Genomic DNA, 26370 nt, shown 5'->3' on the forward strand with positions numbered 1-26370 from the left:
ATTTATGTGGGGAGCGGTGGCCCGGATGCTGGATCCAGTGTGCTGCCGAGTGAGTATGGGGAGACCTTGAAAATGCGAGACGGCCTCATACACTTGAGGAACTCTGCATTGCACACCATGGCGAGGAAGGGAAGTTCACGGGCTGGTCCCTCTGGTGGGCGATTCAGGTGGCCACCCCAGCGTCCCGGTCAAGGCAGAAGCCAGGGGCAGAACCTAAAAACTGAAACTCCAAGAAATGATGCTGAAATGTCTACAGCTCTGTTAGCATCGGGACTGGCTGGTAGAGTGGGGAAGCAAGACTAGCTGGGAACCATAGCTTATCACTCTGCCAAACTGGGAGGGCAGCAAGCCGCCACCACCTAAGGTCTGGTCACTCGTGACTAAGCCAGGCTGGGATGCAAAGCGACGGAACACACGGGGAGTGAAGACAGCGAAGAAGGAGGACATCACCCTGAGCCATCCAACCTTGGGTTCAGAAAAGGCAGCAACTGCTCCAGAAGGGCAGGGCAGCCTCTGCCCAGCACAGGAGACCTACATACCCAACTGGTCGACATAGCTGAATTCGACCAATACTGAAGTATTGTTTTGTTACTGCTTTCAGAGAGGAAGGGAGAGGAAGATAGAAACATCAATGATGAGAGAGAATCATGGATCGACTGCCTCCTGCACACCCTGAACTGGGGATCGAGCCCATAACCCAGGCATGTGCCCTGACTGGGAATTGACCACCTGGTCCACACTCAACCACGGAGCCACGCCGCTGGACCAATCCTAAAGTATTATAAGAAGCTAACATCCATTGAATGGCCGAGTCTGTGTCAGCTCTGCCAAGGATTAAACTTTGCAGTTTCCAAGCTTTAGGTGTTGCCAAGACCACTGAGAATGTTAGTCTTCACTCCTCCACTCTTGGAGTTAGCCTTCTCCCGTCGATTCCTTGTGGTGCAGTGACTAAGTCAGTTGTTCAACTATCAGCACACACCGGGCAGGAGCTGGGAGCATAGCTGATGTGCAGAAATGGTGCCACCCAGCCTTCATCATCTCTACCCTGCAGGGCGGTCTCCCCCGAGGACCCACGCTCCCATGGCGGTAACCTGGGAATCCCTCGCGAGGTCGCGCAGACATACCAGCTTCCTGAGAACTGAGCTACAGCACAGATATTTAGTGTTTCAATGGGGCAGACATGCCCAGAAGGAGACTCCAAACCTTGTTGGAAACCAAAACCAGACGCCAGCTGTTCCCAAAGGTACGTCAGTGGTGCTGCTCGATCCATCATGTTGGCAGCAGCAGCCGAGCTCGCTCACCCCAACCGCACCTCTGGCACCTCCCTTCAGACTATCAACTTGAAAATGAACTTCGCACCCAGCTCCAGTGGCCTGCAGACAGAGGCCCTTCCTGTGCAGTCCCAGCAATGCCCTGGGAGGGCCTGGAGCTCCTCCCGGCCCAGATGCCAGTTGGGGGCACCACGGGTCCTGGCCTCTGTGGCTGCGCCCCGGAAGTGTTTCACTGCCAGCTGGGCTGAGGCTTTGTGCCCACAGCCCCAAGGGCACCACCAGAGCCAAGCAGCCCCCAGGCATAACTCAACTGCCCCATGGCTATTTAAAGGCACAGAGTGATTTAGAATGGGAGCCAGATCTGTTGGCGGGGTGGGGAGTGTCAGGGTCAAAAGGGGTCAAGAATGACAAGCTTATGATTGCATCTGCTAGCAGAGGATGCCAAGGCCAAGATGGCATCAGCGGGCCATGTAGGGGGAGGTGAGTATTTATGCCCATTGTAATGGTCAGCCGGAGAAACCGGTCGGACCAGGCACAGGTGGGCCAGGTGTAGGTGGTCGGTCCCCTGGAAACAGCGAGGCAGTTCACCATGAGACCTACCATGAGAACAACAGGACAACCGAGAGTCCCACACAGAGCCTAAGGGAGCTTAGGAATGTGTCTCACAGGGAGTCGCTGCTCCATCATCACCCCCCTGGGGAGTCTTCAGAGGAACACCTGCCTGTCCTCTCACTCTGTGCCCTGGTTGGGCTTCTCCCGGGAGCAGGTGCCCAGAAGGGGTGGCAGACCTACCGGGTAAGCGCCTCTGCCAAAGCGGACGGCCGCCAACTGCACTGCCCGTGTCCTTCCCTCCAGGGTCTCGGGCCAGGGCTGGGGCTCCGGGTGGGAGGGTGACGGAGGTAATACAGGCAAGCCCCTCGCACCGGCTGTTACGGCTTGAGTTGTGTCCCCCACAATGGCACAGTCAAGTGCCAGTACACAAAACTTCAGAGTGGGGCATTATGCAGAACAGGGCTACTGCCGGGGTCATTAGCTAAGCAGAGGCTGTACTGGAGAGGGTGGGCTCATTCCAACACGGCTGGTGTTATAAAAGGGGGGAAGGGGTTGGTTAACAGACCCACTCGGAGGTCATCATGTGAACATGGACCGAGATCGGGGTGATGCCCCTGGAGCTGGGGACACAGAGCCCACTTCCCCGCAGCCTGCAGAAGGCACCATGGCGGCCGAGGCCTTGACCCGATGGCCAGCCTCCAGCCAGAGATGGTCTGTCGTTCCGGCCCCCCGGCTGTGGTCCTCAATTATGCAGCCCCAGCAAAGACATCTCTCCAGCCACGGGCAGGCCTGGCCATCAACAGGCTCCCGCTTACAGGGCAGCATGTGACCCCTTGGAGGGGGCAGACTCCGTGGAGGCTCAACTATGCCTGGCCCGTTCCCTGGTTCCCTGGGCTGACCTACCGGTCAGATCACCTCTCCCCCACTGAGCGGAGGAGAAACCAGTGTGTCCAGATCACCATCATCCCCGCCTCCAGGGTAGTAAACCGGCAAGCGCGCTCCCAGGCCAAAATACCTCGCCTCAGGTCTTCTGCTCTTGTGGCAAAGCCCTGGGCCTTTGTTCACCTTTTTAAAAATGTTTTTATTGACTTAAGAGAGGAAGGGAGAGAGAGAGAGAGATAGAAACATCAATGATGAGAGAGAACCATTGATCGGCTGCCTCCTGTATGCCCCACAGTGGGGATGGAGCCTGCCACCGGGCATGGGCCCTGACCGGAAATCGAACTGTGACCTCCTGGTTCATGGGTCAATGCCCAACCATTGAGCCACACCAGCAAGAGCAGAGAAGACCAGGAGTGTGAAAGGGGTTTGGAAACAGGAGGCAACAGTCAGGAGGAACTGGGTGGATTTCTGGAATGCTGCAACATTCCCCGAGGTCCTCGGACTTCCTGGGAAAGGGGATGGGGCCAGGTCCACAGCATCGAGGCTGGAACACACCGTCCTCAGTGCGCAGAAATGCAGAATGTCCTGTGCCTGCAGCAGCCACAAGGACCGCCCGCTGACCAGACAGAGCAGGGGCAGGCCTGGCCTTGTACGGGGCTGCTTTCTGCAAGAAGCAAAGCACCTTGACCCAAGTCTCCATGTCATCTGCAAGGGCACCTGCATGGCCCTCAGACCTGCCCCCACCACACAGCTCTGCAGGATGCTCAGGGTCACGTGGCCCACGCGCCTGCTTCCTGGGTGCACCCGGACACGTCAGTGCCAGGGGTCGAGCAGTCACACAGCGAGCAGAACCGGCCCAGGTAAAAACAAACAAACACTGGCCAGATTTCTTTCTGGGATCTCGACAGGAGCGTGGACAGCAGGACTATATTCTGAGTGTCTGTCCAAAAGGGACACAGCTCCTCATCCTTGAGCTGAACTGGACCAGTCACTAGAATGTGACGGAGGAAGTCACCCCCTTAAGAACGGGACACCTCGCAAAGGTCCGGCCCTTTCTCACGGAAGAACAACAGCTTGGGCTCTACTTCTGAACTTGAGCCGGTGGTAACGTCTGACCCGAGGGAGAGCACCCTCACAGAGTGCCCCCAGGATAAGAGCAGAGTCTGCTGTTCCAGAAAGGGTCCCTCAGAGAGGCCGAGGGTGACCCCTCACCTGTCCTCGGCCACCACCTGTACCTCGTTAAGATGAGCCGAACTGCAGGAGGGTGGCCCTCAACCCGATGCAGCTGTGTCTTTACAAACAAGGGGTTTGGCTCACTCAGTCTCAGGCAGCAGGAGAGGCAGACGAATGTGTCATTTCGCAGTTCGTGGGACGTGTTTTGTTTTTAACAATGAAAGTTTTAATTTTTAAAATTCAGTGAGGTAACTGGTTAACAACAGAGTCTAGTTTCCCTCTATTGCCGTACATGTGATCCCCTTTACCCAACCGCTCTCTCCCTTCCACTCCCTTCCCCTCTGGTATCCACCATTTTGTCTGTATTTAGGGATCCGTTTTGTTCATTTGTTATTTGCAACAACATGGGTGGGTCCTGAGGCTGCTATGCCAAATGGAGTAAATCAAGTGGAAAAGGACAAAACCTGCCTAATTTCACTCACTGCAGTGCTTTGTGCAGGATGAAAAGGGGGCAGAGGGTGGCAGTGACTGGGCCAGCCCCTGCTGCTCTGTGGGGAAAGGGGGGTAAGTGGGGTGCAGCGCAGAACACGGGCCGAGGGCCAAGTCTCTGAGGCAGGTTTGCTGGTGACAGCAGTTAACTCTCACCCGGACCTGAGAGGGTCAGACAGTGCAGGTTGAGCTGATGATGACATGATGGTTTAAAGCACATGTGTCAAACACAAGGCCCGCGGGCCAAATCCGTCCCACCAGGCCTTGCAATGTGGCCCGCCCCACGCTGTCATCACTGCACTCCGCTGCGTTTCCATCACAATGACAGTTTATGACTGTTCAGTAAACCATTCGGCCCGCGATTCAGGCTGGATTTTAGATTTCGGCCCCTTCTCTGATTGAGTTCGACACCCCTAGTTTAAAGAAACAAGTCAGGAATTTAAGGATGTATTTCCCTGGAATTGTTCTAACTACCTTGAGGCCGCTAGGTGTACTGGTTAATACAGACTTTTTTCAATAGATGGACTTACACATATGTTGATATATATGCGACTTGATATGTATGCTATGTTGTATTGATAGCACGCTTCAAAAATTCATATGTCAAATTTTCTGAAGGTGTTAAGATATTTTTACGCTTAAAAATGTTGAATTTCATGCCCAAAAGAAGCATTTGTGGGAAGCTTTAATTCATTATTTTGAAGAAAAGTGCTGCTGAAAGTTAGTGTCTACTTCGGGAAGCTTATGGTGAACATGCTGCATTTCAAGATACTTGTGACCACTGGTTTAAACGCTTTAAAAGTGATGATTTTATGTGAAAGAGTGTCCAGGTCAACAGAGCAAGTTTGAAAACCAACAATTACAAGCATTATTAGATGAAAATGCATGTCAATCTCAAAAACAACTTGCCGAAAGATTAAAAGTTGCTCAGCAAACAATTTCTGGTCATTTACAAGCAATGGGAAAGATTTTAAAGGAAGGAAAATGGGTGCCACATCAATTGAATGAAAGACACATGCAAAATTCATCAGTAAAATGTTTCAATGGCACGGAAGGTCTTTTTGCATTGAATTGTGACTGGCGATGAAAAGTGGATTTATTTTGAGAATCCCAAATGCACAGAATCATCCAGGTCAACCATCAACATGGACTGCAAGGCCAAATTGTTTCAAAAGAAGACACTGCTCTGCGTTTGGTGGGTTCAGGAAGGTGTGGTGTATTATGAGCTAAAACCAGGTGAAATTGTTAATACTAATCGCTACCAACCGCAAATAATCAATTTAAACCACACTTTGTAAAACGACCAGAATGTGCCAGAAGACACCACAAAATAATTTTGCTTCATAATGACACACCATCACACACTTCAAAACCAGTTAAAGACACGTTAAAATATCTTGCCTACGAAGTATTGACCCACCCGCCGGATTCACCAGACCTTGCTCCTTCAGATTACCACTTGTTCTGATCCATGGCACACACACTTTCTGAGCAGCACTTCAAAACACACGAAAAAGTGGGAAATTGGAGCTGTTCTGGAGCTGAATGGTTTGCCTCAAAACAAGAAAAGTTCTATTGGCACGGTACCCACAAATTACCTGAAAGATGGGGGAAATGGATAGCTAGCGATGGACATTACTTTGAATAAGACACTTTTGGTGTTTCCCTTGCAATTACCACATTTTCTTTGATTATAAAAATCCGCACGGAGGGAGCTAAGACCCTCACAGCGCTGGTTACACCTGCCACGCATCTGCCTCTTTACAAAGCACAGCGCCCCCTTGTGGGCCCTTGTTAAATACCATGTGTTTTCAATTGAGCAGCCCAAGGAGGGACGGAGCCCTAAGCCTGCACCCAGGGTTGGAGAGAGCTTACTTGTTCTCCCGTTGGAAGAATTGTTCTCACGTTAGCCAGAGATTAATACTTTTGTATAGGTTTTTTTATATTGTTATTGATCTCAGAGAGGAAGGAAGAGTGGGAGAGAGAAATATCAATGATGAGAATCATTGATGGGTTACTTCCTGCACGCCCCAAACTGGGAATTGAGCCCCCAACCCAGGCATATGCTCTGACTGGAAATCTGAACTGTGACCTCCTGGTTCATAGGTCAACGCTCAACCACGAAGCCACGTCAGCTGGGCTTTTTGTATAGATTTATAGTCAGGCCAGGCCAGGGTTTTGTTTTATTAATCCTCTGACAGAAGCATGGAGGACAAGAGCAATAGTGAGTTCTTGGGGTGATGGCCCAGCCCTAAATGTCTCCCTTCTAGTAGGAAAGCCGGAAGCCCCACCCCAGTTTTTCAGGATCAGCAGGCGGTACCTTGGAGATAAGTTAGCCGCACTGGACATCACACTAACCTCCCCACCTTCATAGCTGAGTAGATTAGGAGTAGAACCTCCATCCAACCTGGGGTCGTTTCTGGGAATTGGGAAGTGAGGGGCCACGCCTGGTGAAAACTGGAGGTGATGGAGGTGAGGTGGGTGTAAGTAAGTAGAGGGGGAGGGGATCTATTCCAAGGACACTTTGCAGGTGGTCCTTAGTGTGGTTTATCTAAGCTTGTCCGGGGAAGGACCCAAGAGAGAGATTAAGATTCCTTCATGGACTAGTTCAGATGGGAGCAGCTGGAGGGAGGTACCCGCCATGCTTCCTGCTGCTCCTGGCAGAGTCCTTTGCCCAGCCCTCTTAAACAACAGGAAGGAGGAGGTCAAACCACCAGGAGAACGTGAGGGTTGCAAGTGAGCAAGTAGGTTTAAGTTCAGAACGCCTGTCCCATCCCTTTCTCTTCCTTCCTCCCCCGAAGCTTCTGAGAGCAGGAACCGCACAGGCCTCTGGTATATCCCCATTTAAGGAAGAGAAAGCAGAGCTCTGAGGCTACGCATGCTCAGGATGAGATAGAGTCCCCTGGGGCCGCGTCCCCAGCCCTCACTTCACTGCAAAGCATCAGCAGAACTGACCAGAACCCACCTCCCTTTGCAAGGGGAGGCTGTAAGGCCTCCTACACCCCTAAAACCAATCCTAAGGGTCTCGTCCACGTTATCCAGTCGGCAACCCCTTTCTCCAAGGCCAGCCTCTGACTTCAAGGAAGAGCTGGTAAAGCTGTTGCCCGAACAGGATGCTTTGAAGCCACACTGACTTATGCTTCGGAACTTAACGCAAACTCAGGTGCTGCTCTTGTGGGTCGTTCCCTCTAGGACACCTATCAGCAGAGCCATTCAGCCCACCTGGTGGGCCCTTCACTAAGGGTTGAAAAACACACGGTCCCTGTTCCCATTGCTGTTTCCCAGGAGGTGGACAGGGAGGCTGATTAACCCAGCAGGCCTAGGAGTGTGGAACAAATACTACTTAAGAATTCAATGGAAGGGACTGGCTTTCAACACTCCCACCACGATGCCAGGGAGGCAGTTGGCTATAGAAGAATACAGGCTTACACGGGCAAGCCAGGGTTTTGTTTTAACAAAAGCATGGAGGATAGGAGACCTAGAGAAGTGCCTGTGCTGGCATGTAGAGCACTGAATCGTTGGGACAGAGACCTTTCAGGGTCCACACAAGTCTGAGGGCACGCTCATATGCAAAGTGTCCCCTCGGTAGTTCGATTGGCAGCCGGAAGGCCCTGACCGGCTCTGATCACCAGCCAGGCCTAGAGACTCTAGCCGTGCACAAATTTCATGCACTGGGCCTCTAGTTCTATTATAACGAAGGTACATGTAGACAGTAGGAAAACCCAAGAAAAAAAGAGCTGGAACCACATCCAGACACAGCTGATGCCAGCAAGGTATTACTGAGCCCTTAAAGCTGAGAGACCACCCAGCAATGGAACAAGACAATCCCTGCCCTCTCTTTTCAACCCCGGCAGCTGCCTCCAATCACGTTGTTTGCAGACATACTTATGATTTTTTATCATCATTCCCATCCTACCTCCAGCTTCTTAAGCCCCAGAGCAACATAGAACTTGCACAGAGCCTAGCATGCGCCCAGAGGTTTGGTTTCGAGTCTCGTTTTAAATAGCATTAAATTCAACAAGGCTTTGCACACCTGCTTGCAAGAGCTGGCGGGTGGTGCCTTAGTTTTACATCCCAGTCTGTCCATCACATAAATGCTCTCGGGGTGAACTTCAGTCATCACACCTGCTCTTAACCCCAGTCCCATTAAGGCCTGATCGTTCAAACCCCGTTTCTCAGAACAGTCACTGCCCCACTTGTTTCGCATTTCTGCTTTTGAAACCACACCGCTTTGCACAAAGTCAAGGTTTCTAGGGTCCTTTTAGTTCACAAAACTGCCTTCACACCCATTGTTGTTGTTTTTTTAATATTTTTAATTCGCTTCACGAATTTGCGTGTCATTCTTGCGCAGGGGCCATGCTAATCTTCTCTGCACCATTCCAATTTTAGCATATGTGCTGCCGAAGCGAGCACCCCATTGCTTTTTGATTGAAGGTTGCATTCGGGGGTGCTGGGTCACCCATGGGAGCATCTACCACGTGCCAGGAATAGACATACTTCAGACAGAAGCCAGGGGAGTATCAGAGTGTTCGTAAGGGCTGGAAGGTTGCCATTTAAAAATAAGGTAGTCAGGGTAGGTAATGTTCAAGAAACTGTTTAAACCTAAGTACTTTTGGACAAATAATTCCAGGTAGAGAACAAACGTCAGAGGCCCTGGGACGCCAAGGTCACCTTGCAGGAGGAAAGCAGGCAGGGAGGGTACAGCTGAGGGTAGAGGGCTGGTGCAGAGAATTCCGGAGACCTCTCCTAGGGCCCAGGTAGGCCATCGCAAGGACTTTAAGCTTTTCTTTTGAGGTTTGGGAGTTTCTGTAGTTTTTAAACAGTGAGATTTAATTTTCTATTTAACACACCCACGCTGTAATCAGGAAAACAGACTGAGATGGGGGGTGGGGAGGACAGGAGCACAAGCCAAGAAATCCAATTGGGCACGCCTGCAATGAATAACCCAGAGATAGCCGAGGGAGGCCAGGAATGATTAACCTGGATACATTTTGAAACGGAATTTCCCGTCAGATTAGAAAGTCAAGGATGTAAGCCCAAACTAGAAAACCGTTTAGAGAGAGGTACTTTTATATGCCCTCACATTTACCCTGCCCCCAACTCCGAGAGAGAGGACCCCCCTCGCCCCCGCCATGGTGAGGCTCCAGGGAACACACCTCAGAGCCCTTGGTTTCCCCCTAGGAGCCGCTGCCTCCATCTTCTGAGATGAAAAACCCTTTCCTTCCGCTTTCTCGATGAGGAAACAACCCCTGGGTTTCTTAGAACCTACAGCCTTCCCCCCCAGCCCCCATCTCTTGCTTTTCTTGGCTTCTTAGCTTTCTAAAATAAACTTCTGAGAAGAGTTCTTTCTGCCAGCAGCCCTTTTCGGGGGAGGGAGGGGGGCGACTCCCACGGACCCGTGCTTTTTTTAGAAACAGAGAAAGAAAGAAAGAAAGCACTATGTTTGCAAACCCTCCCGGCGGGCGCCTCCCAGCTTCTGCAAACACAAGGCGCCCGCAGGGCCGGAAGCTAGCGGCTTGGGAACGACAGCAACACAGCCCTGAAAAAAGGACTTCCCGAGCCCCCCAAAACCAGGCGCTGGTGCTTTTGGTGCCCCCAAAGCCCCAGCGCAGAACACCCTCCCTTCGCCCCGCAGCCCCTGAGCCCACACCCTGCCGCTCCCGGGGAAATTCGGACGCAGCCTGGAGCCCGCGCTGCTTTTTCAAGGGGCCGCGCGGTGACGTACTTCCGGGGGCGTGGCTGGGGGGCGGGGCCTGGCGGGCGGGGGCGGGGAGGCCGGGCCGTCCGCGCATGCCCGCGGGCCGCCGCGCCGAGCCGAGCGCTTTGACTATATATGGTCAAAGCTGGGGGCGAGCCGCGCGCGGGGCCGCGCTTCCGGGTTCGGCGTCCGCCGCGGCAGCGCGCAGGGCAGGGCGCGAGCGGACCTCGGAGCCGCGGCCTCGGACCGCCCCCTCCGCGTCCGGCACGCCCGGCGCCGCCTTTCGCTCGGCTCCCGGCTCGGCCTCGGCCAGGTCTGTCCGATTCCCGGCGCGGGCGGTCCCCGAGGGTCCCGGCGAGCGCGGCGCGGTAACAAGTGGGCGAGGATGCCGTACGAGATCAGTAAGTGCCGGCCCGGGGGATGGGGGCCCGGGGGGCGCCCGCGCCGCCTGCCCCCTCGGCCAGCGGCCATCGCGGGGCGTGGGCGGCCCGGCGGGGGTCCGCGGGGAGGGGCGCGGGCGCAGGCCCCGCGAGCGCCCCGCCGCCCTCGGGGGCGACCCCGGCCCGGGGACCCCCCCTAAAGTTGGAGGTGCGGGCCGGGCCTGTGGAGCCCCCTCGCCCCCGAAGGGGCTGGCGGGGGTAGGGAGGGGGGATCGTGGACCAGGAAGTCGCACAGTCCCCTGCGCTCTTCCAAGTGGCGGCCGGCCCTCCCTCCGGGTGGAGGCAACAGGTGACGGCTGAGCCGGGTCCTGAGCCCCCGCTCGCCTCCCCTCTGGCCTCCGCCGGGTGGGGGGTGGGGGGCGGGAGGCAGGGGGGGGCCGGGCGGGGCGCCCCTAACGTGCGCCGCCGCTGCGTTGGTGTCTCTGCAGAGAAGGTGTTCGCCAGCCTCCCCCAGGTGGAGAGGGGCGTCTCCAAGATCCTCGGCGGCGACCCCAAGGGCAATAATTTCCTCTACACCAACGGGAAGTGCGTCATCCTCAGGAACATCGATGTGAGTACCCCCGGCCCCCCTCGGGGCGCCCGGCCCGCCCCCGCGCAGCGCAGCTCCTGGGCGAATTCCCCTTCCCCGGCCCCGGTTCCTCAAGGCCAGTGGCCTGGGAGGAGCACGCCACGCCCCCTCGGCGCTGGGACCACACCTCACAAGCCCAGGAAGACTGTTTCAAGTTCATCCGGGCCGGGTTCGCTCTCTCCTTGTGGAAACTGAGGCTCAGATCAGTTCAGCCCATAAGCATGAGGGCTCTGGACTTGGGGGATCACAGGCCACGAGCCCTGCTCCTTGATCTTGGGGAGGCTGGGGGAGGGTTTGCTGACTCAGGCCTCCCTGAGCCCCAGTTTCCTCATCGGCAAAGTGGAGATGATGCGATGAGGCTCCCCCCCACTTCCCCTGGCCGCCCTGCCCACTGAATGAGGCGAGGCCTCCCCGCAGCCCAGCCTGCCTGGCACACACCCAGCACTTAGTAAATGGCACTTAGGTTTAATCACCATTAACACCCGGGGTCTCCCAGTGTCCCTGGGCCAGGCAACTGCCCTCCAGCCTCCTCTTTCCCCCCCCCCTGCGGATCTGAGCCCCAGGGCAAAATTAAACACCCCTGAATTCCCATGAGTCACTGCACAGGCTGGCATCCTGTCCCCAGGCTGAGAATGCTTCCAGAGCCAATTCCCAGGGAAATCCTTGCACATTCCTGCTGCTGCTCTGTGGTGATTGAAATGACCAGGATGGCACACTGAAATGCTGCTTCTCCCCGACTCAGCTGGAGAGATGGGGGGGAGGGGACACAATGGGGGAGGGAAGCCAGGGGTGCCAGTAGGACCATTGGGGTGGGGTTGGGTTCTGAGTGGGCTTGGGTGGGTGGTTTTGCTTGGCGATGCTCCCAGGGTGTCAGCTTAAGTTCACACACATCGCAGTGTGGGTTGGGATTGTTGCTGGTCTGACGTGCTTACGAACCTCACAACCCACTGAGGGAATGAGGGGCCCTGGGCCTCGGCTCCTTGTCTGTAAGAGGAGAGGCCTCTCCTGGGTCGGGGGCTGCTGGCTCTGCCCCCACCTCTGGGGAAGCCAGCCGCTGCGATCGCTCTGCTGCAAAGCGGAGCTCCGCTGGCAGCGTCTGCCCAGGGCTGCTGGGCACCTCGCGGGAGAGGTGGGCGGCTGTGAAAGTGCTTTGAAGGTGCTAGCAGCTACTCTGCCAGTCACACGGGTTCCTAGAAAGCTGAGCTGGTCTCGCTCAGACCGAGGGGAAGCATTGCCAAGAGCTTAGATCGTGCTGATCGAGAGGTCTCCAGGGTGAGGGCCTCACATTTTGAGAAAAGTTGAGGTGGCCCTAAGTAGACACTTGGGGTTTGGCAAATAGTCGAAAGCGTCTCAGGGATGCAGACCGTGCTCCCCATGGGCTTGCCCCTGACAAGGCAGGCACATCATGGCCGCTTATGTTCAGTCCAGGTGCAGCCTCACATGAGGTGTACCTGCTGTGTCTGGTACCGTGAAGGATTCTCACACTGCAGCAGCTCCTCCAGCCCCACCGTGGGCCCCTCGCTCTGGAGGGGGTCAGGCTCAGTAAGGTGAAGGAGCTGGTTCTGATGGAGAAGCTGGTCACAGCCATGGACGAGCCACAGAGGCATCCCCCGGCCTGGAAACCCACGCTGTCTTCTGATGTCGTCACTGCTTACACTACATCCTCTCAGGATCCTGTGCTTTCACTTCCCATCTCTGTAGGGTTCTGCAGGACAGGGCAGCCCGGGTGCTGCTGCTGTGGCTGACCCTGTGCTGGGTGTGAAGGGGGCACGTGGGCCTGTGTGACTGGGGGCCATTGGTTGTCCAGTAAAGTGGAATGGTGGTTATTGGGACAGATACTCCTGTGAGAAAGAAGTCCTCCTCCGCCTGCACGGACCAGGCGGGAAGGCGGCGGTGAGAGTACAGGCTCGGAGTAGAGAAGAGGTGGGAAAGAAGGCGTGGACCGGACCTGGAAGTCTGATTGGCATCTCACCCGTAACATGCCTGAAACCAGGTTAGGGTTTCCCATGTGCCCCTCCCCCAGGAGAGCTATGCAGTTCCTCAGCTGTTCAGGCCTCACACCTTGCACTTGGCTCCCCCTCGCCTTCCACATCGTATTTCATTCCTCTCGGAACCCTCTGGAGGCTATTCAGAGCAACTTCAGGATCTGACAGGTTTTCAGTCCTCCTTCTGCTGCCCCCTCATCCGGGCCACCATCTCCTCTCCTGGGTACAGAACAGGCAGCCCGGCTGGGCTCCCTGCCGGCGCCCGGCTCCTCCGGCTGCTCTCAGCACCGCACTGGACTGGCTGCCTTAGCGCCGGTGCTCCTGCGCTGTCCTGCCCTGTGGCTGAGGCGCGGTAAGAGGCTGGATGGTGGGCCCTCACACTGCTCCAGGCAGAGGCCCCAGAGCCTGTCCTCAGTGCTCAGTCTCGCAGGGAGAGCCATCTCAGGAACTTCACATTGGGACTGACAAGGAAGAAGCAGAGGCGTGGGGGCCACTCAGCACTGGAGGCTCCGGGCGCCGGCGGGCTCCGGAGGACACCTGGATCCGTGGTGCAGGCAGGTGGAGTGTGGGTGGCCAGAGGGTCCCGGCGTTTCGGGGCCTGGAGAGACGGTTTGACTGGAGCACTGGGTGCGGGGGAACATGCGGGACGGGTGCAGCCCTCCAGAGGGTCCCGAAGGTTCTGCAGGAGACGGATTACTCTGTCTGAGATTTGTGGCAGGCGGCCAATGAAGAGGCTGCTCACCGATTAATGCAGCCCTCAGCAAGTGCTCGTCAGCCGGTACAGCCAGCTCTTGCTTCCTGATGCTTCCCACACATTCAGTCCTTGGCTTGCTGAGCCCTGCCCACGGCCACAGCGCCCAAGATTGAAATCTGTGGTTCTTGGGCAGTTTTGCAACCTTTCTGTTTATCTCAAAGAGGGCTTTGATGCATCTCTCCACACCTCAATCAGCAGAGTAAGCAATGTACTAAACCCCCCTGGTGGATATTTGGCAGCGTCTGAGGCATTTTTGTGCTACTGGTATCTAGTGGTAGAGTTAAGGGATGTTGCCAGATATCCCACAGTGCTCAGGACCTCCCTGCAACAAAGACTGCTCTGGCCCCAAGTGTCAGCAGTGGCCATTGGGAACCTGATAGAGAACACTCTACTGCACTACGTCAGTGGTCAGCAAACTGCGGCTCTGTTGACTGTGAGTTTGCCGACCACTGACCTAGACTCTCGATTCCAATAATTACAGGCTGTTGTTCCTTGTGATTAAGCCCCTGTGCCAGTGGTCGGCAAACTCATTAGTCAACAGAGTGGCAAACCACTGCACTAGGTTAAGCACTTGGAAAGGACAGTGCCCATACTGATTTGGGAACAAGAGGGAAGACCCATCTGTGCCCCGGCAGCTAGGAAATCTCTAGAGCAAGGGCATATTTGAGTTGGGTTTTGGAGGATGAGTAAGAGTTCTCCAGGAAGATTGAGACAGCAGAGATGGGGAGAGTCTAGCCGGAATTACATTGACACTGAGGTTGGAAGAAGCTTGACTGCGTCCTCTTGGCACCATTATGGGCTCATGCAGGGGGGTTTCATACATCGCTTACCCTGCTGGTGGAGGTGTGGAGAGAGGCATCAAAGCCCTTTGAGATAAACAGAAAGGGTGCAGCTGAGCTTGAGGCCAGCGGAGAGATACCATATTTCGTTCTGTGTGTGGGAGCCGGCTCCTCCTGGAGTGGTTGGAGATGCTCACTCAGATCCCCATCCAGTCCCAGCCCTCGGAAAATGCCCTTCCCCGCCACCCAGCTGCCCCCACACCCTTCCCCTGCAGGGCCTTCTTACAGATGGCGTGTGTGAGGTGCATAGGGCCCTTCTTACTTGCAAGGTCTCTGGTGGAGTCTCCCGGCTTCATGGTGGTACAGCCTTGGGAAGACCTGGATTTCACGCTTTGGTTACCTGGCGTGCGGCGGCTTCTGCTTCCCAGAGCCTCGCCCGGAAAAGGGCCGTCCTCTGCCATAGACAGAGTGAGGGTCACGCTCCGGCCCGTTCTCTGGAGCACTGGCTGACTCCAGTGCAGCGCAGCCCCTGCACCACCTCTGGCGTCGAGCTGGATTGTGATGGGCACATTTTGTGCCCGGCCGTGTCCAGGCACTTAGAACACTTTCCATATCAGGAAGAATCATCTATAGTAATAAAAGCATAATGTGCTAATTAGACCAGACAGCCGAACGACCTTCTGGATGACCTAGACGAAGCCCGGGCTGAGCCCCTTGCATGTGTTTTGTGCGTCGGGCCTCCGGTGTTACAGCATTGGTGAGATTTAACTGAGCTAATTCTCTGGAAGGTCGCCTGGGCTGTGACAGTGCATGTCTGCCTTCGTCTTCACAGCCCCCTATTGGGGGACTGCTGTCTTAGAGACAGGCACTGAGGCCCCGGAGGTGTTGGGATTTGAACCAGAGCAGCTGCTCCCAGTTTTCCGTCCTGACTCTCAAGGCCCAGGGCAGGCAGAGGGATGGGAAGACAGGTGGAGAGATGACAGTCTTGTGTGTAGTGGGTCATGTCCAGGGTCATGGCTAAGGGTGGTTTGCTTCATTGGGAGGGGCTGAGCTGGGAGGCAGGAAGGAGGAGGCTTTCAGGGGTGGGGGGACAGTGCTCAGCAGGTCCCCAGTGCCAGCCCAGACTGGATCCGGGAGTAATCCATTCTTGTCCTTTGAGGTCACATGGTAGGAGGAGCTTAGCCTCTGGGTTCAGGCCTGCGGGTCTGGAAGCTTTGGAGCTGGGTATTGGGCGGTGATTTGGACTTGGCCTTAGTTATCCGTGGACAGAGGGCCCTGTGGATTGTTAACTCGCTACCCGAAACTGCTCAGGAGCTGGGAGTGTTCAGAGAGCCAGGACTCGGGGAAACTCAGCCCTCCTGGACTCCTGCTCACCTTTCCTGGCCAGAGTGCAGGGCGCCCAGGCTTTCTCCAGCTGCTCCAGGGAACCAGCAGCCGCAGGAGCGCAGACACCCCTCATGAGCTATGTCCTGTCAGGCCACTTCGGCAGCTGGTGACCCATCAGCCTTCCCCACCTCTCAGCCCATCTGGCTCGCCGGCCAGGAGCTGAGGGAAAGGCTGCCGTGCCCTGTGACCAGGCTGTCATGCCCTGTGACCAGGCTGTCACTCAGCCTTTCCTGGAAAATGCTCTGGTGACCGCTGTCCCCTAACTCAGCGCCAGGACAGAAATGTGAAAGGGGTGCAGGGTGGCTCAGTAGCCACTCTCCTGGGGCAGGGCAGGCAGAGTGCGTAGTGTGCGCTCCTGGGAAGGCCCCCTGCACAGGTTCAAGGTAGGGACAAGCTCTGAGTGAGAGCCTGAACCCGCCCTCCAACCGCGTGGTGGGAGCACCCTCGCCTTGTTGCTGAGATGGGGTGGGCCAGGGGCGGCCTGTGGGCCTGCGTCTTGTCACAGTAGTGACTGCTCAGTCCTCAGCATCGTGGCTCCAGCCCAGGGGTTTGGGGAAGTGGCTGAGCCTCAGGCAGGCCCCGAGCTGGGCCCTGAGTTCAGCAGGGGAACCTGTGGGATGTGGGACGGGGTTTGGGGCCAGACGTCTCCTGTTCCAGCCCCGAGGTGGGCCCTGGGCAGGAAGTGGGCTCAGGTGCTGCAGCCCCTGGGGAGGGATTCCAAGGAGGGAAGGAGGTGATCAGAGTTCGACCCAGAGACCACGGTGGATTGACGGAAGGAAAGGTCGGTTTAAAATATATTTTCATGGTTCCAGGGGGAATGGGAAGAAATAGACAGAATCTGGGTCGGGCACAACGAGGAGGTGGGCTCCGGAGCTGTTAGAAGACTGGGCGGGCTGCGGAGTGAGGGGCAGGGCTGGGGCTGCAGGCAAGGCAACAGGCTCTAGTGGCTCCGTCAGCCTCTGCCCACATCCACGTGGCACCCGCAGAGCCTCTAGTGCCAGGGCTTCTGACTGCGAGCACAGGAAGGAAGTCCTGGGGGGTGCCCAGCCCCCGCACCCCTGGGTGGACACTAGGGCCCTGTTCTGGAGGTCTCCTGAGGATGGGAGAGGGAGCCCTGCCTCAGCGAGTGCTCCAGGTGCTCCCAGACTTGGCTTCCCTCCCCCCGACTCATTTTCTGTGGTTCAGAGCTCATCCTCAAATCACTACTCATCCCAAATCCTGCTTTTTCCCCTCCAGGCGGCAGGGGAGGCGGGGGAGGGGGAGGGAGGCCAAGCCTGGAAGGCTTGAGTGGGCACCGCTGATGTGGAATGAGCCTGACCTGCAGCAGGGACAGGGTGGTGTCATTTCTGCCTCCGGTGGCCAGTTTCCCTGTGAGCAGAGCAGTGCCGCTGACTCAGGCAGTCATATTCGGCCCGGTGACTCCTATGTCCCACTCCCCACCCCCACTGGCCGGTGTTTGGAAGAGGGATGTCTCATCCAGCCCGGATTCCGGTGCTGAGTCTGCCCGGGACAACCTTGGGAGTTCGCACGCCCTGTGCCCGCAGATGCCCTGCCCATTTAGGGGAAGGCATTCTTAGGACAGAGCCTCCTCCCAGGGGTCCCTCCCTCCCCAGAGGCCTCTGCGGACCCCACCCTTCTCAAAGGCAGTGCAGTGGTGACCAGGTCTCCAGGCTGTGGGTGCCAGCGTGGGTGGGTAGGTGCCCACCGTGTGGTAGTGCCCTCCGTGTGGGTGTAAGACCTCGGTCATCCTAGCAGCAGACACCGAAGGAGGCCCTCGGTGATGGTGGTGGTGCTGGTGGTGATGGTGATGGCTTCTTTGTGCGGGAGCCTGTCGGTGTCGGGGTGTGAGTGAGGGCTGCCCTGGCAGGAGCGGCTGGAGTAGAAGACATCTGAAGAATACCAGGCATCTTAGTTTTGTTGAGGGGTGATTTAGATGCAAGAGACATCCCTCCATTTTAAGTATGTACAACTTGAGTTCCGTCAGCTATACATAGTTATGTGATTGCCCCCAGAATCCATAACCACAACATGGAACATTCCAGTGGTTCTGCAAAGCCCCTTCTGCCCTGGGCAGTCAGCCAGCCCCCTCCGCCCCCAGCCCCTAGCAGGGACCAGTCTGCTTTCTGTCGCTTGAGGTTTCCCTTGCTAGGATTTCACAGAGAGCATCCTGGCTGTGTTTGGGCGCATCCTCGCAGTTGGGGAGAGGTGGTAGCTGTTCTTCCTGATGGCCGCTCAGCTCGTTTCTCCGGGAGACCTTTGGGGGGTTCTAGTGTCCACCTCCGACTCCATGCACAGGACCTTTGTGTGCGTGTCTCTCTCTTGGAAGCGGATTGCTGGGTTCTAGTTGGGGAGTCTGTGTTTATAAATAACCAGCCAGGCTGTTTTAAATTCCCCCAGCAAAAATGCCAGTGCTCCCCTCCCCGCCCCTCACACTTGCTAACATCTTCCACTTCTCTTGGTTCTGGTTGGTACCTGGTGGTGCTCATTGTGGTTTTGATTTGCATTTCCCAGCGGACTAGTGATGCTGAGCGCCTTTTCATTTGCGTTTCTGCCATTCATGATATCCTTACTGGATACCTGATAGCTTCTAATTTCATTAGCGAATGTTTATTCCAAGGCCAATTAACTTATGAGCCACATATATCAAATGCCTACTTCATCACATAATAAGTATTGAGCCTTAGGGGCAGACATGGGATCCGAGGGAGGGCTGCTCAGAGTTCCTGTTCTTCAAAAAGCATTGATTGAGTACCAGCTGTTTGCTGACTGCTGTGGTGGCTGAAGAGATAAATGCTCGTGGACAAGAGGGACCGCTGTGCCTGTCACAGCTGCCTCCGGGGCATGTGGAATGCTTGGGGAGCACAGAAGAGAGGGCAGGCCAGCTCAGGAGGCTTCATGGAGGAGGCGGCTCTTCAGTTAGGTCTGACACATGAGTAGTGTTAGCAGCCTGGGAGAAATGTTGCTGGTCGAGGGAACAGCGTTTACAGAGACTTGGGGCCGCCAGGATTGGTGGAAGGTGGTCAGTGGTTGATGGGGCTAGAATTCAGGGTGTTCTCTGGCCTCTGGTTGGATGGGGTGGGGTGTGCAGGGATCCTGTGACCAGGAGGTTGAGCAGAATGCAGGCCTCTGATCCTACAAGGAGATGAGGGAAGGGCGATTACCAGGTGGTCGGAGCAGGTTGGGGGTCAAGTTAGTGGCACCTGCAGCAGCTGCTTTTGGATGGAACCTGTGTCCCCAGCCTGGTCTGTGGGAAGCTGCCTACGGGTGACAGCTATAGAAAGCTGACAGCGGGTGTCAGGAATTCAGTGGCTTACTCTTTATTCCCCCTGAAAGCAGGCACAGCTGTGGGGACAAATGGGGAGCATCTCACGTGGTCAGATTTGCTGAGGCCTCGTGTGTGTGTGTGTGTGTGTGTGTGTGTGTGTGTGTGTGTGTTGGGGTGGAGGGGGGATCTACTTCCAGTAAATACTATGTTAAGACCTCACTGTTGAGTAGGTCTGCTGCTCCTAGTCCAGGTGCTGGCCATCTCCTTGCTGCAGAGCCCAGCCAGCCTTCACTCCATGCTACACAGGGGGTGGGGATCCGAGTAGGGCCTCCAGTCATGTTCCCCGCTCTGTTCTCCTTCGTCGAAGCTGAGGCCCTGTTTTGGGTCCTGCCCTGTGTGGCAGCCGGGACAGAGCTGGCTCTGAGCAGGCGAGACCAGCTTGACTGAAGAATGCAGCTGCAGCCTGCATAGATGGGGGCAATTAGGATCCGATGGTTTAAAAATGAACCTTCTATTTCATGTGCATATTTCATAGGAGAGAACATTACCTTGACTTCTGTAACCATAGACAAAAGAAAGAGGTAAACTGACCTAGAATTCTATCACCAAGAGCGGCAGGCAATGGGTGTGTACATTTCTGGGATTTTCTTTATGGTGCTTCTGACTTACTATAAGTTTTGTGGGTGTGTCATTTCCCCCCAAATTCATCCACTGGGGGAGCGGAAAGTAGTGTGACTGCGTCTACATGCCTGTGCTCACTTGGTCTCCTCCCCACAGAACCCAGCCCTCGCTGACATCTACACGGAGCATGCCCACCAGGTGGTGGTGGCCAAGTACGCGCCCAGCGGATTCTACATCGCCTCTGGAGGTATCTGTGACTGTGGCTGGTAGTGGCCTTGGGGCCAGGCTGGGCTCCTCCCTTGGAAGGGTGGTGGGAGGGTGGGAGGAATTCGGGGTGGCAGGGGGGACCCATGTGACCAGTTTCGTGGGGCTGACATGAAAAGTAGGAGCCACTGCAGAGCCCCATTCCACTGTTTTCTAGCTTGCAGCCTGCTGGCTGGTTCCAGCCTCCAAGGTCAGCAGCTCTTGTGAGGCGTGCTCTTTGCAGTCGCTGCATCGTGATCATTGGAGCTTGCGTGTGTGTGTGTGTGTGTGTGTGTGTGTGTGTGTGTGTGTGTTTCTGAACTAGCTTTGTCTGTGTTACCTTTCCTGCTGCTCCTTTCCTGGGACCGAGCACAATGGCGCCTCCGCCTCGGCCAGAACTCCTCTTTCTCTGACCCTTTGCTCCCCAGCTGGGTGCTGGCTCAGTGAGTGCTGGGCACGCAGATCCGTACCTTCTCGGGCACTGTCTTTATTCACCTAATCCTTTGAGGTAGATCTCTTACCATTTGCAGATGAGAAAGGGAGGCGCAGAAATTAGTGAATTACCCTGGCCCCGCACCCCATTCATCCCCACTCAGCAGCTGTTTACTGTCGGCCAGCCTGTGCCTGGCCTGTCTCGGGCCGCAGGGAGAGCCAGGTGAAGGAGCTGATGTGGCTGCCTCCCGTCCCCAGAGAGGGACAGGCAGAACCAAAGTGCTGAAGGAACTAACGCGCGAGTAGGGAAGGGCCAGGATTCAAACTCGCTGGTGGCTGTTTTGTCTACACCACCCTTGCTCTGGGAGTGGCAGGCCAGCGTGGACCTGCCCTTGACGGGACCACCCTCGCTGGCTGGGCAGCCTTCCTGGGCCTTAGTGTTCTCTTCTGTGAACGGGGCTGCGAGCACCACCAGATCGGTTGGGAAGGGTCCACTGTGCAATGAGAGTAAAACACTAGGACAGCTCTTGCAGAGTGGGCACCTGACAGCAGTCTGTCACCGAAACCGGCACACACCGGAGCCGGCCGGCCGGGGTTGTAGGTGGAGGGCTTGGCCAGGAGTCTGGCACGTACTGGGCTCTGAATGATTTCTGTGTTTTGACCTACTCTAACTCCATCTGTAAAACTTGATCTAATTCCCATCCTGTGATTTATTTTAGCCCTGTGAGTTTTTTATTCTGGCCAAGCTTGCCAGCGAAGTGTCTCTTCGTTAAAACCCCAAGATTTGGCCCTGGTACCTTTAAAAGCGTGTGTTCTCGGGAGAGGATGTGGTTGGAGGGCCCCACTGCCTGCTTGGCCCAGCGCTCCTGCCTGGAGCCTGGAGCCTGGCTGCTGAATCACTGGCGAGGCCAGGCCTGCCCCGCCCCGCCCGGGTCCCCAGGCGTGGCGCTCAGACAGTAATCAGTGGCCTCAGAGTAGTGCCGAGTCAGCGAGGACAGTGTACACAAGAGAGGGGTCAGCTGGAGGCTGTCTCACAACGCCCTCATTGAATGGAGGAGCGGGGAGCTGGGGCTGCCCGGTGCAGGTGCTCACATTCACTCTGCAGCGCTGGTCCTCTGCCCAGATTGGAGACAGGACAGCTTCCTGCAGAGAGGAAGGGAGCGCCTGGGCTGAATCAAACCGGGTGGGGGGTGGGGGTGCAGTGTGGAGGAGGAGGAAGCTGGGGGAGCGCTGTGCTCTGGCTAACGTTCCTGGTACCTGCTGGGCCTGTGCGGGGCGGGGGTGCCAGGGCCCGGGAAACCTGCCGCTCACTCCCAGATGGGTGCCAGCCCTCTGCTGGGTCTTAGGCTCCTGTATGTCTGGCTGGTCCCCATTTGCTGAATGTTTGAACCTCCAGAAGGCCTGATGTGTGAGGAAGCCCACTCTAGGGCCCAGGGCCCAGCCATGGGCAAAGCAGCCCATGTCTGCCTTCAGAAGCCACAGTGCCACGCGATGCTTCTCAGTGTGGCGCCTTCAGGGCAGTTCCAGTTCCCTCCGAGAGGTGGTGGTCTGTGCCCGTGGGACCGGGCACCCAGGCGTTGATTCCCAGGTGGCTTAGGCTGTATGGGACAGGCTTTCGGGAGTGGGCCGAGCCCAGAGAAGGCTGTGAGCTGCTCAGGGGAGGGACCTGGAGGCCAGGCAGCAGAGCCATCCTGAGCAGAGGGTTCAGGTACAGCCTATACATGGTGGATGTGTATTTATTGTCTGTCCCCCTGGAGACCTCAAGCAGGCGCTTGTCCGCTGTGCTCTCTGGCTAATGTTCCTGGTTCCTGCTGTGCACTTAGTATGAGGCTTGGCACCCATGGCACTCCATCTTCCTCTGGTGACCGCACCAGGGCTGCCCTCGTCAGACAGGGCCCGGGCGCCTGGTCCCGGCCTGATGTGTTTTTCTGGCTACAGTTGCTTCTGAAAAGAACTTTATGAGCAAGTGGAGCTACTGGCGGAGGCTGCTGGTCTGGCTGGGAGGCGGTGGGGGAGGACTGCATGCTTGGAGTGGAACCTGGGCTGTGGAGCACACGCCGGCCACGTGCGGAGCCTGGGGGGAAGGGGGAGCGGGATGCAGCCTGTGCGCACCTGGGTGCCTGGGTCTGCGCTGTGGCTGTGTTCTCCGTGGCTCAGCGCAGGCGCTGGGCGGCCTGCTGTGTGCCCAGGGTACATGCGAACCCCTCCCTGACACTGCCTGCCAGTTTGTTCAGCGAAGGGACCTAAAGAGTCCAGGTCCTTTGGAAGTTCCCTCAGGTGACATGCCAGGCTGTCTTTCTAGATTTGGGGGCCCAGAGCGGACCAGGGCCACGGGAGCCCCTCAGGTAGTGATGTGCCTGAGGCAGCAGTGTGTCTGTCCCAGAGCTGGACTAGATGCCAGATGTTTGCCCTCGTTGTGGGGCCTCCTGTGGAGCCTCGGCTAACTCACGACTAATGACTATCCCCTAATAAGACCCTGAGGTGTCCCAGGGCTGGTTTGGTGACTTTATGCCTGTCCACTCGTTCATATTCGGGACACCCCTCCCCTGGCACGTCCCCCCGTGGTGGCAAGGTTATGGGTTTGAGGGCCCCAGAGTAGCACAGGGCAGGCCTGTATCCGAGGTGTGCAGCTCTCTCCTCGGGCCCCACCAGACAGGACAGAAGCTGTCTCCGGCACCGCTGTCCAGTTAGCTGGGTGCTGAAGTGTGTCCTGGGAGCACGGCGCCTGCTCACCTGCTGGGAGGGCTTCCCAGGCCCCTCAGGCTAAGGAGTTAAGCCTCCAGAATTAGCATCAGGTCCTCCATTTTCCTGCCAATGTGGGGATTCGATGCTCATGCGGGAGGGGCGGGGCTTGTGGGGGTTGGTGCTTGGAATGTGGTGGCTGGCTCGTGGCAGGAAGGGAGGGGCTGTTACTCTATCTATCGCTGATCCGAGGCCTGGCACCCCGTCTGTCTGTAGCAGCCCTCCTTCCTGCACCTCCCTGTGCGTCTCCATAAGGCTCACTCACACTGCAGCTGAGTTGTGGGTTGGGCTGTGCTCTGATGAGTGAGGCTGCTGACTGCCCGAGGTGCAGTGGGGCTTCGAGGGAGTGGGGTCGGCAGGTCCCCCTGGGGGCCACCGCGCACGCCTGCACGCACCAGGCTGCTTCTGTTAGTCACATGTAGGAGAGAGGCAGGTGTCGCTGGTATACTCTCCTGTGCACTGGCAGAACTTCGGTCCCCAGTGTTGGGGAGGTTAGTTATCGAGGCTCGTGTGCCATTTAGGTCCCCTACAGGAAAGGAAGATGGCCGTAAAGTGAGGCTGCGACTGGTGCCTGGGGTTAGCCACCCGTGTCCCCAAACTTCCTTTGCCTGTGCAGATCGTGGCATCTGGTGAGGGCACACACCCAGCAGCAGGTCCCGTGGAGGCAGCGAGTGCTGGTCAGCGAGTGGCTGGAGATCGTTGACCTACACCGCACCCCTCCCAGGCGGCCTTGGCCAACTGCAGGAGGTGACCCGTGGTGACCCAGGCTCCCGCCACCCTTATGTCCGCAGATGTGTCCGGGAAGCTACGGATCTGGGACACCACGCAGAAGGAGCACCTCCTCAAGTACGAGTACCAGCCTTTCGCTGGGAAGATCAAGGACATTGCTTGGACGGAAGACAGTAAGAGGATCGCCGTAGTCGGGGAAGGAAGGGAGAAGTGAGTCTGGCCTTGGCCGTCCCTCCATGTCCCCCGATCATCTTTCCAGTGTCCCTGGTGGGAGGGGTGCAGTGGCTTCAGTGTGCCAACTAGGATGTGTGTGTGTTCCGTCCCCATAGGTGCCAGGCTCTGAGCCTCCTCACATCTGTGAGCGGCCCGGGCCACGGGCTCCCTAAGGGTGGGACTCAGTGACGTGTAACTGGGTGAGCTCCTCGGGGCTGTCTTGGGTCACGGCACCTCTGCCTGCCTCTGGAGTCCGAGAACTCCCGCCGTCACCATGCCGCCTTCCAGCAGCAGGAAGCAGCAGAGGGAGGAAGTGAACGAGATGCAGCTCTTACCAAGCAGGATTGGGTCCCTCCTTCCCAGCAGCTACAGGGAGACTGACATTTCCCCAGCTGGCACATCCCGCAGGGCCCCTCACCAAGGAGACGGGGTGAGTGGACCCTGAGTAGGTGTCCCTCAGTGGCTGCTGCACTTCCGAGTCTAGTGACCAGAGAGGACCCTGGTTTTCTTGTTCCCAGTGCAGTCAGCGTTTCCTCTAGGGTATCATGGCTGCCCTCCGGGACTTGAACTTGGCAGGCATATGCCTGATCCTTATTGAGAGCCGCTTTTTAATGCGTATCATGGTAGGTATTAATTCTTCCGTAGAGTTTCAGGTCATTTTTTTTTTTTTTTAATGTTTTTATTGATTTGAGTGAAAGAGGCAGGGAGAGGGAGAGGAAAAGGGAGATGGTGTGAGAGGTAGAAATATCAATGAGAGAGAATCATCGATCCGCTGCCTCCTGCACGCCAGTATGCAACTTGGGCATGTGCCCGACCAGGAATTGAACTGGCATCCTCTCGGTGCGTGGGTCAATGCTAAACTACTGAGCCACACCAGCTGGACTTTCAAATCATTCTTGTTGGTCTTAATGATTTCTTTTTCATTAGATTTCAGATAGTAACAAAACAAGACATTTTCACAGAACGCCAGCCAAAAGCAGGCATCGTCTCCTCTTAGAGGGGATGGCAGGTGTATTTAGTGTCCTGCCCAGGAAGGAGACTATCGTGGCGGGAGCTTTATTAGGGAGGCTTGCTGGCCTTGGGCCGCACAAACACGGACTTCCAGCCCCTTCCACAGACACGTGGTCTCCATGCTTTTGACAAATGCTGTGTAGAGCTAAAAGCGCAGTGTCGTAAGTGTGTGATTTGGATGAAAATGTGAAGTACGGTCATGAGCCAGGGCTGAACTGGACTCTCAGCTGCCCGTGTCTCACCAGCTTCTCGGGACTGATTCCTTGTCCTCTCGTTGGCTAAAGGTTTGGAGCCGTCTTCCTGTGGGACAGCGGCTCTTCTGTGGGCGAGATCACCGGGCACAACAAAGTCATCAACAGCGTGGACATCAAGCAGAGCAGGCCGTACCGGCTGGTGACGGGCAGTGACGATAACTGTGCCGCCTTCTTCGAGGGGCCACCATTCAAGTTCAAGTTTACCATTGGCGTAAGTGGGCTTCTCTGGAGGGTGGCTGTGAAGCCAGTGGAGCCTAAACCTGTTAGATGCGGGTGGCAGAGGTCACGGGCGCATACCATTTGTGTGTAGACGTAAGCGGGGTTTGTGAGGGAACGTCACACGGTCCCCAGTCCTAATCCTGCACTAGGACGGTGTGATGTTCCAGTTCCAGCAGGAGGGGCCCTGCACAGGGCTGGGCTTCGTCTGTAATGCAGGGTGCATTCTGGGGTGGGAGACCCGAGTACCTACGAGCCATGTGACAGCATCCTGGCCTGCAGTTGCTGTGTAAGCAAGGGAGCCAGGGCTGGCGTCAGCCTGCTCTCTGGTTATGCCATCTTGAGACCAGCTGAGCCACCACGGTGACAGGAGGTGGGCCTCCAGAGACATTCAGATCTGTCTCCAATGTCTTCCCAGGAAAGGCGAGGGACACACCTGAAAAGGGGCACAGGAGAGGAATTAGATTCTGTAAATGCCCTCGTGACGAAATGTCCCAGGTTGTGGGGTCTCAGTCCCAGCTTCCCACGTGCTCCTGGCTGGCACAAAGGCTTGACCTTGGCTGGCAGCAGGTGGCTAGCTGGACAGCGAGTGGCCCAAGGAATATTAGAACAAGCCTTTGTCCCTTTGGGGCCAGGAGAGGCAGGTGGAGGGCGGTCTCCTTTGTTC

General features: G+C 56.5%; 1 protein-coding gene and 1 non-coding gene across 4 annotated transcripts in view; one reads left to right on the forward strand and one right to left on the reverse strand.

The window, feature by feature from the left end:
• Positions 1–8673: 8673 nt before the first annotated feature.
• Positions 8674–8780, reverse strand: LOC118709884. Its single transcript, XR_004985181.1, has one exon. It is a non-coding gene; the product is annotated as a U6 spliceosomal RNA (small nuclear RNA).
• Positions 8781–10135: 1355 nt separating this feature from the next.
• Positions 10136–26370, forward strand: part of WDR1 (WD repeat domain 1) — a 30020-nt gene continuing 13785 nt past the window's right edge. For 2 of the 3 annotated variants that reach the window (XM_036420490.2, XM_036420497.2), the window contains exons 1-5: positions 10269–10466; positions 10934–11055; positions 20020–20110; positions 24072–24219; positions 25518–25698. In XM_036420490.2, the coding sequence (XP_036276383.1) occupies positions 10451–10466; positions 10934–11055; positions 20020–20110; positions 24072–24219; positions 25518–25698 (558 nt within the window). In that variant the 5' untranslated portion in view covers positions 10269–10450. Of the gene's footprint in view, positions 10467–10933; positions 11056–20019; positions 20111–24071; positions 24220–25517; positions 25699–26370 lie in introns of all 3 variants that reach the window. The other variant, XM_036420480.2, reaches the window with a different exon arrangement.

Source organism: Pipistrellus kuhlii, unplaced genomic scaffold (genome assembly GCF_014108245.1).
Source record: "Pipistrellus kuhlii isolate mPipKuh1 unplaced genomic scaffold, mPipKuh1.p scaffold_m20_p_1, whole genome shotgun sequence".
Lineage (NCBI taxonomy): Eukaryota > Metazoa > Chordata > Mammalia > Chiroptera > Vespertilionidae > Pipistrellus > Pipistrellus kuhlii.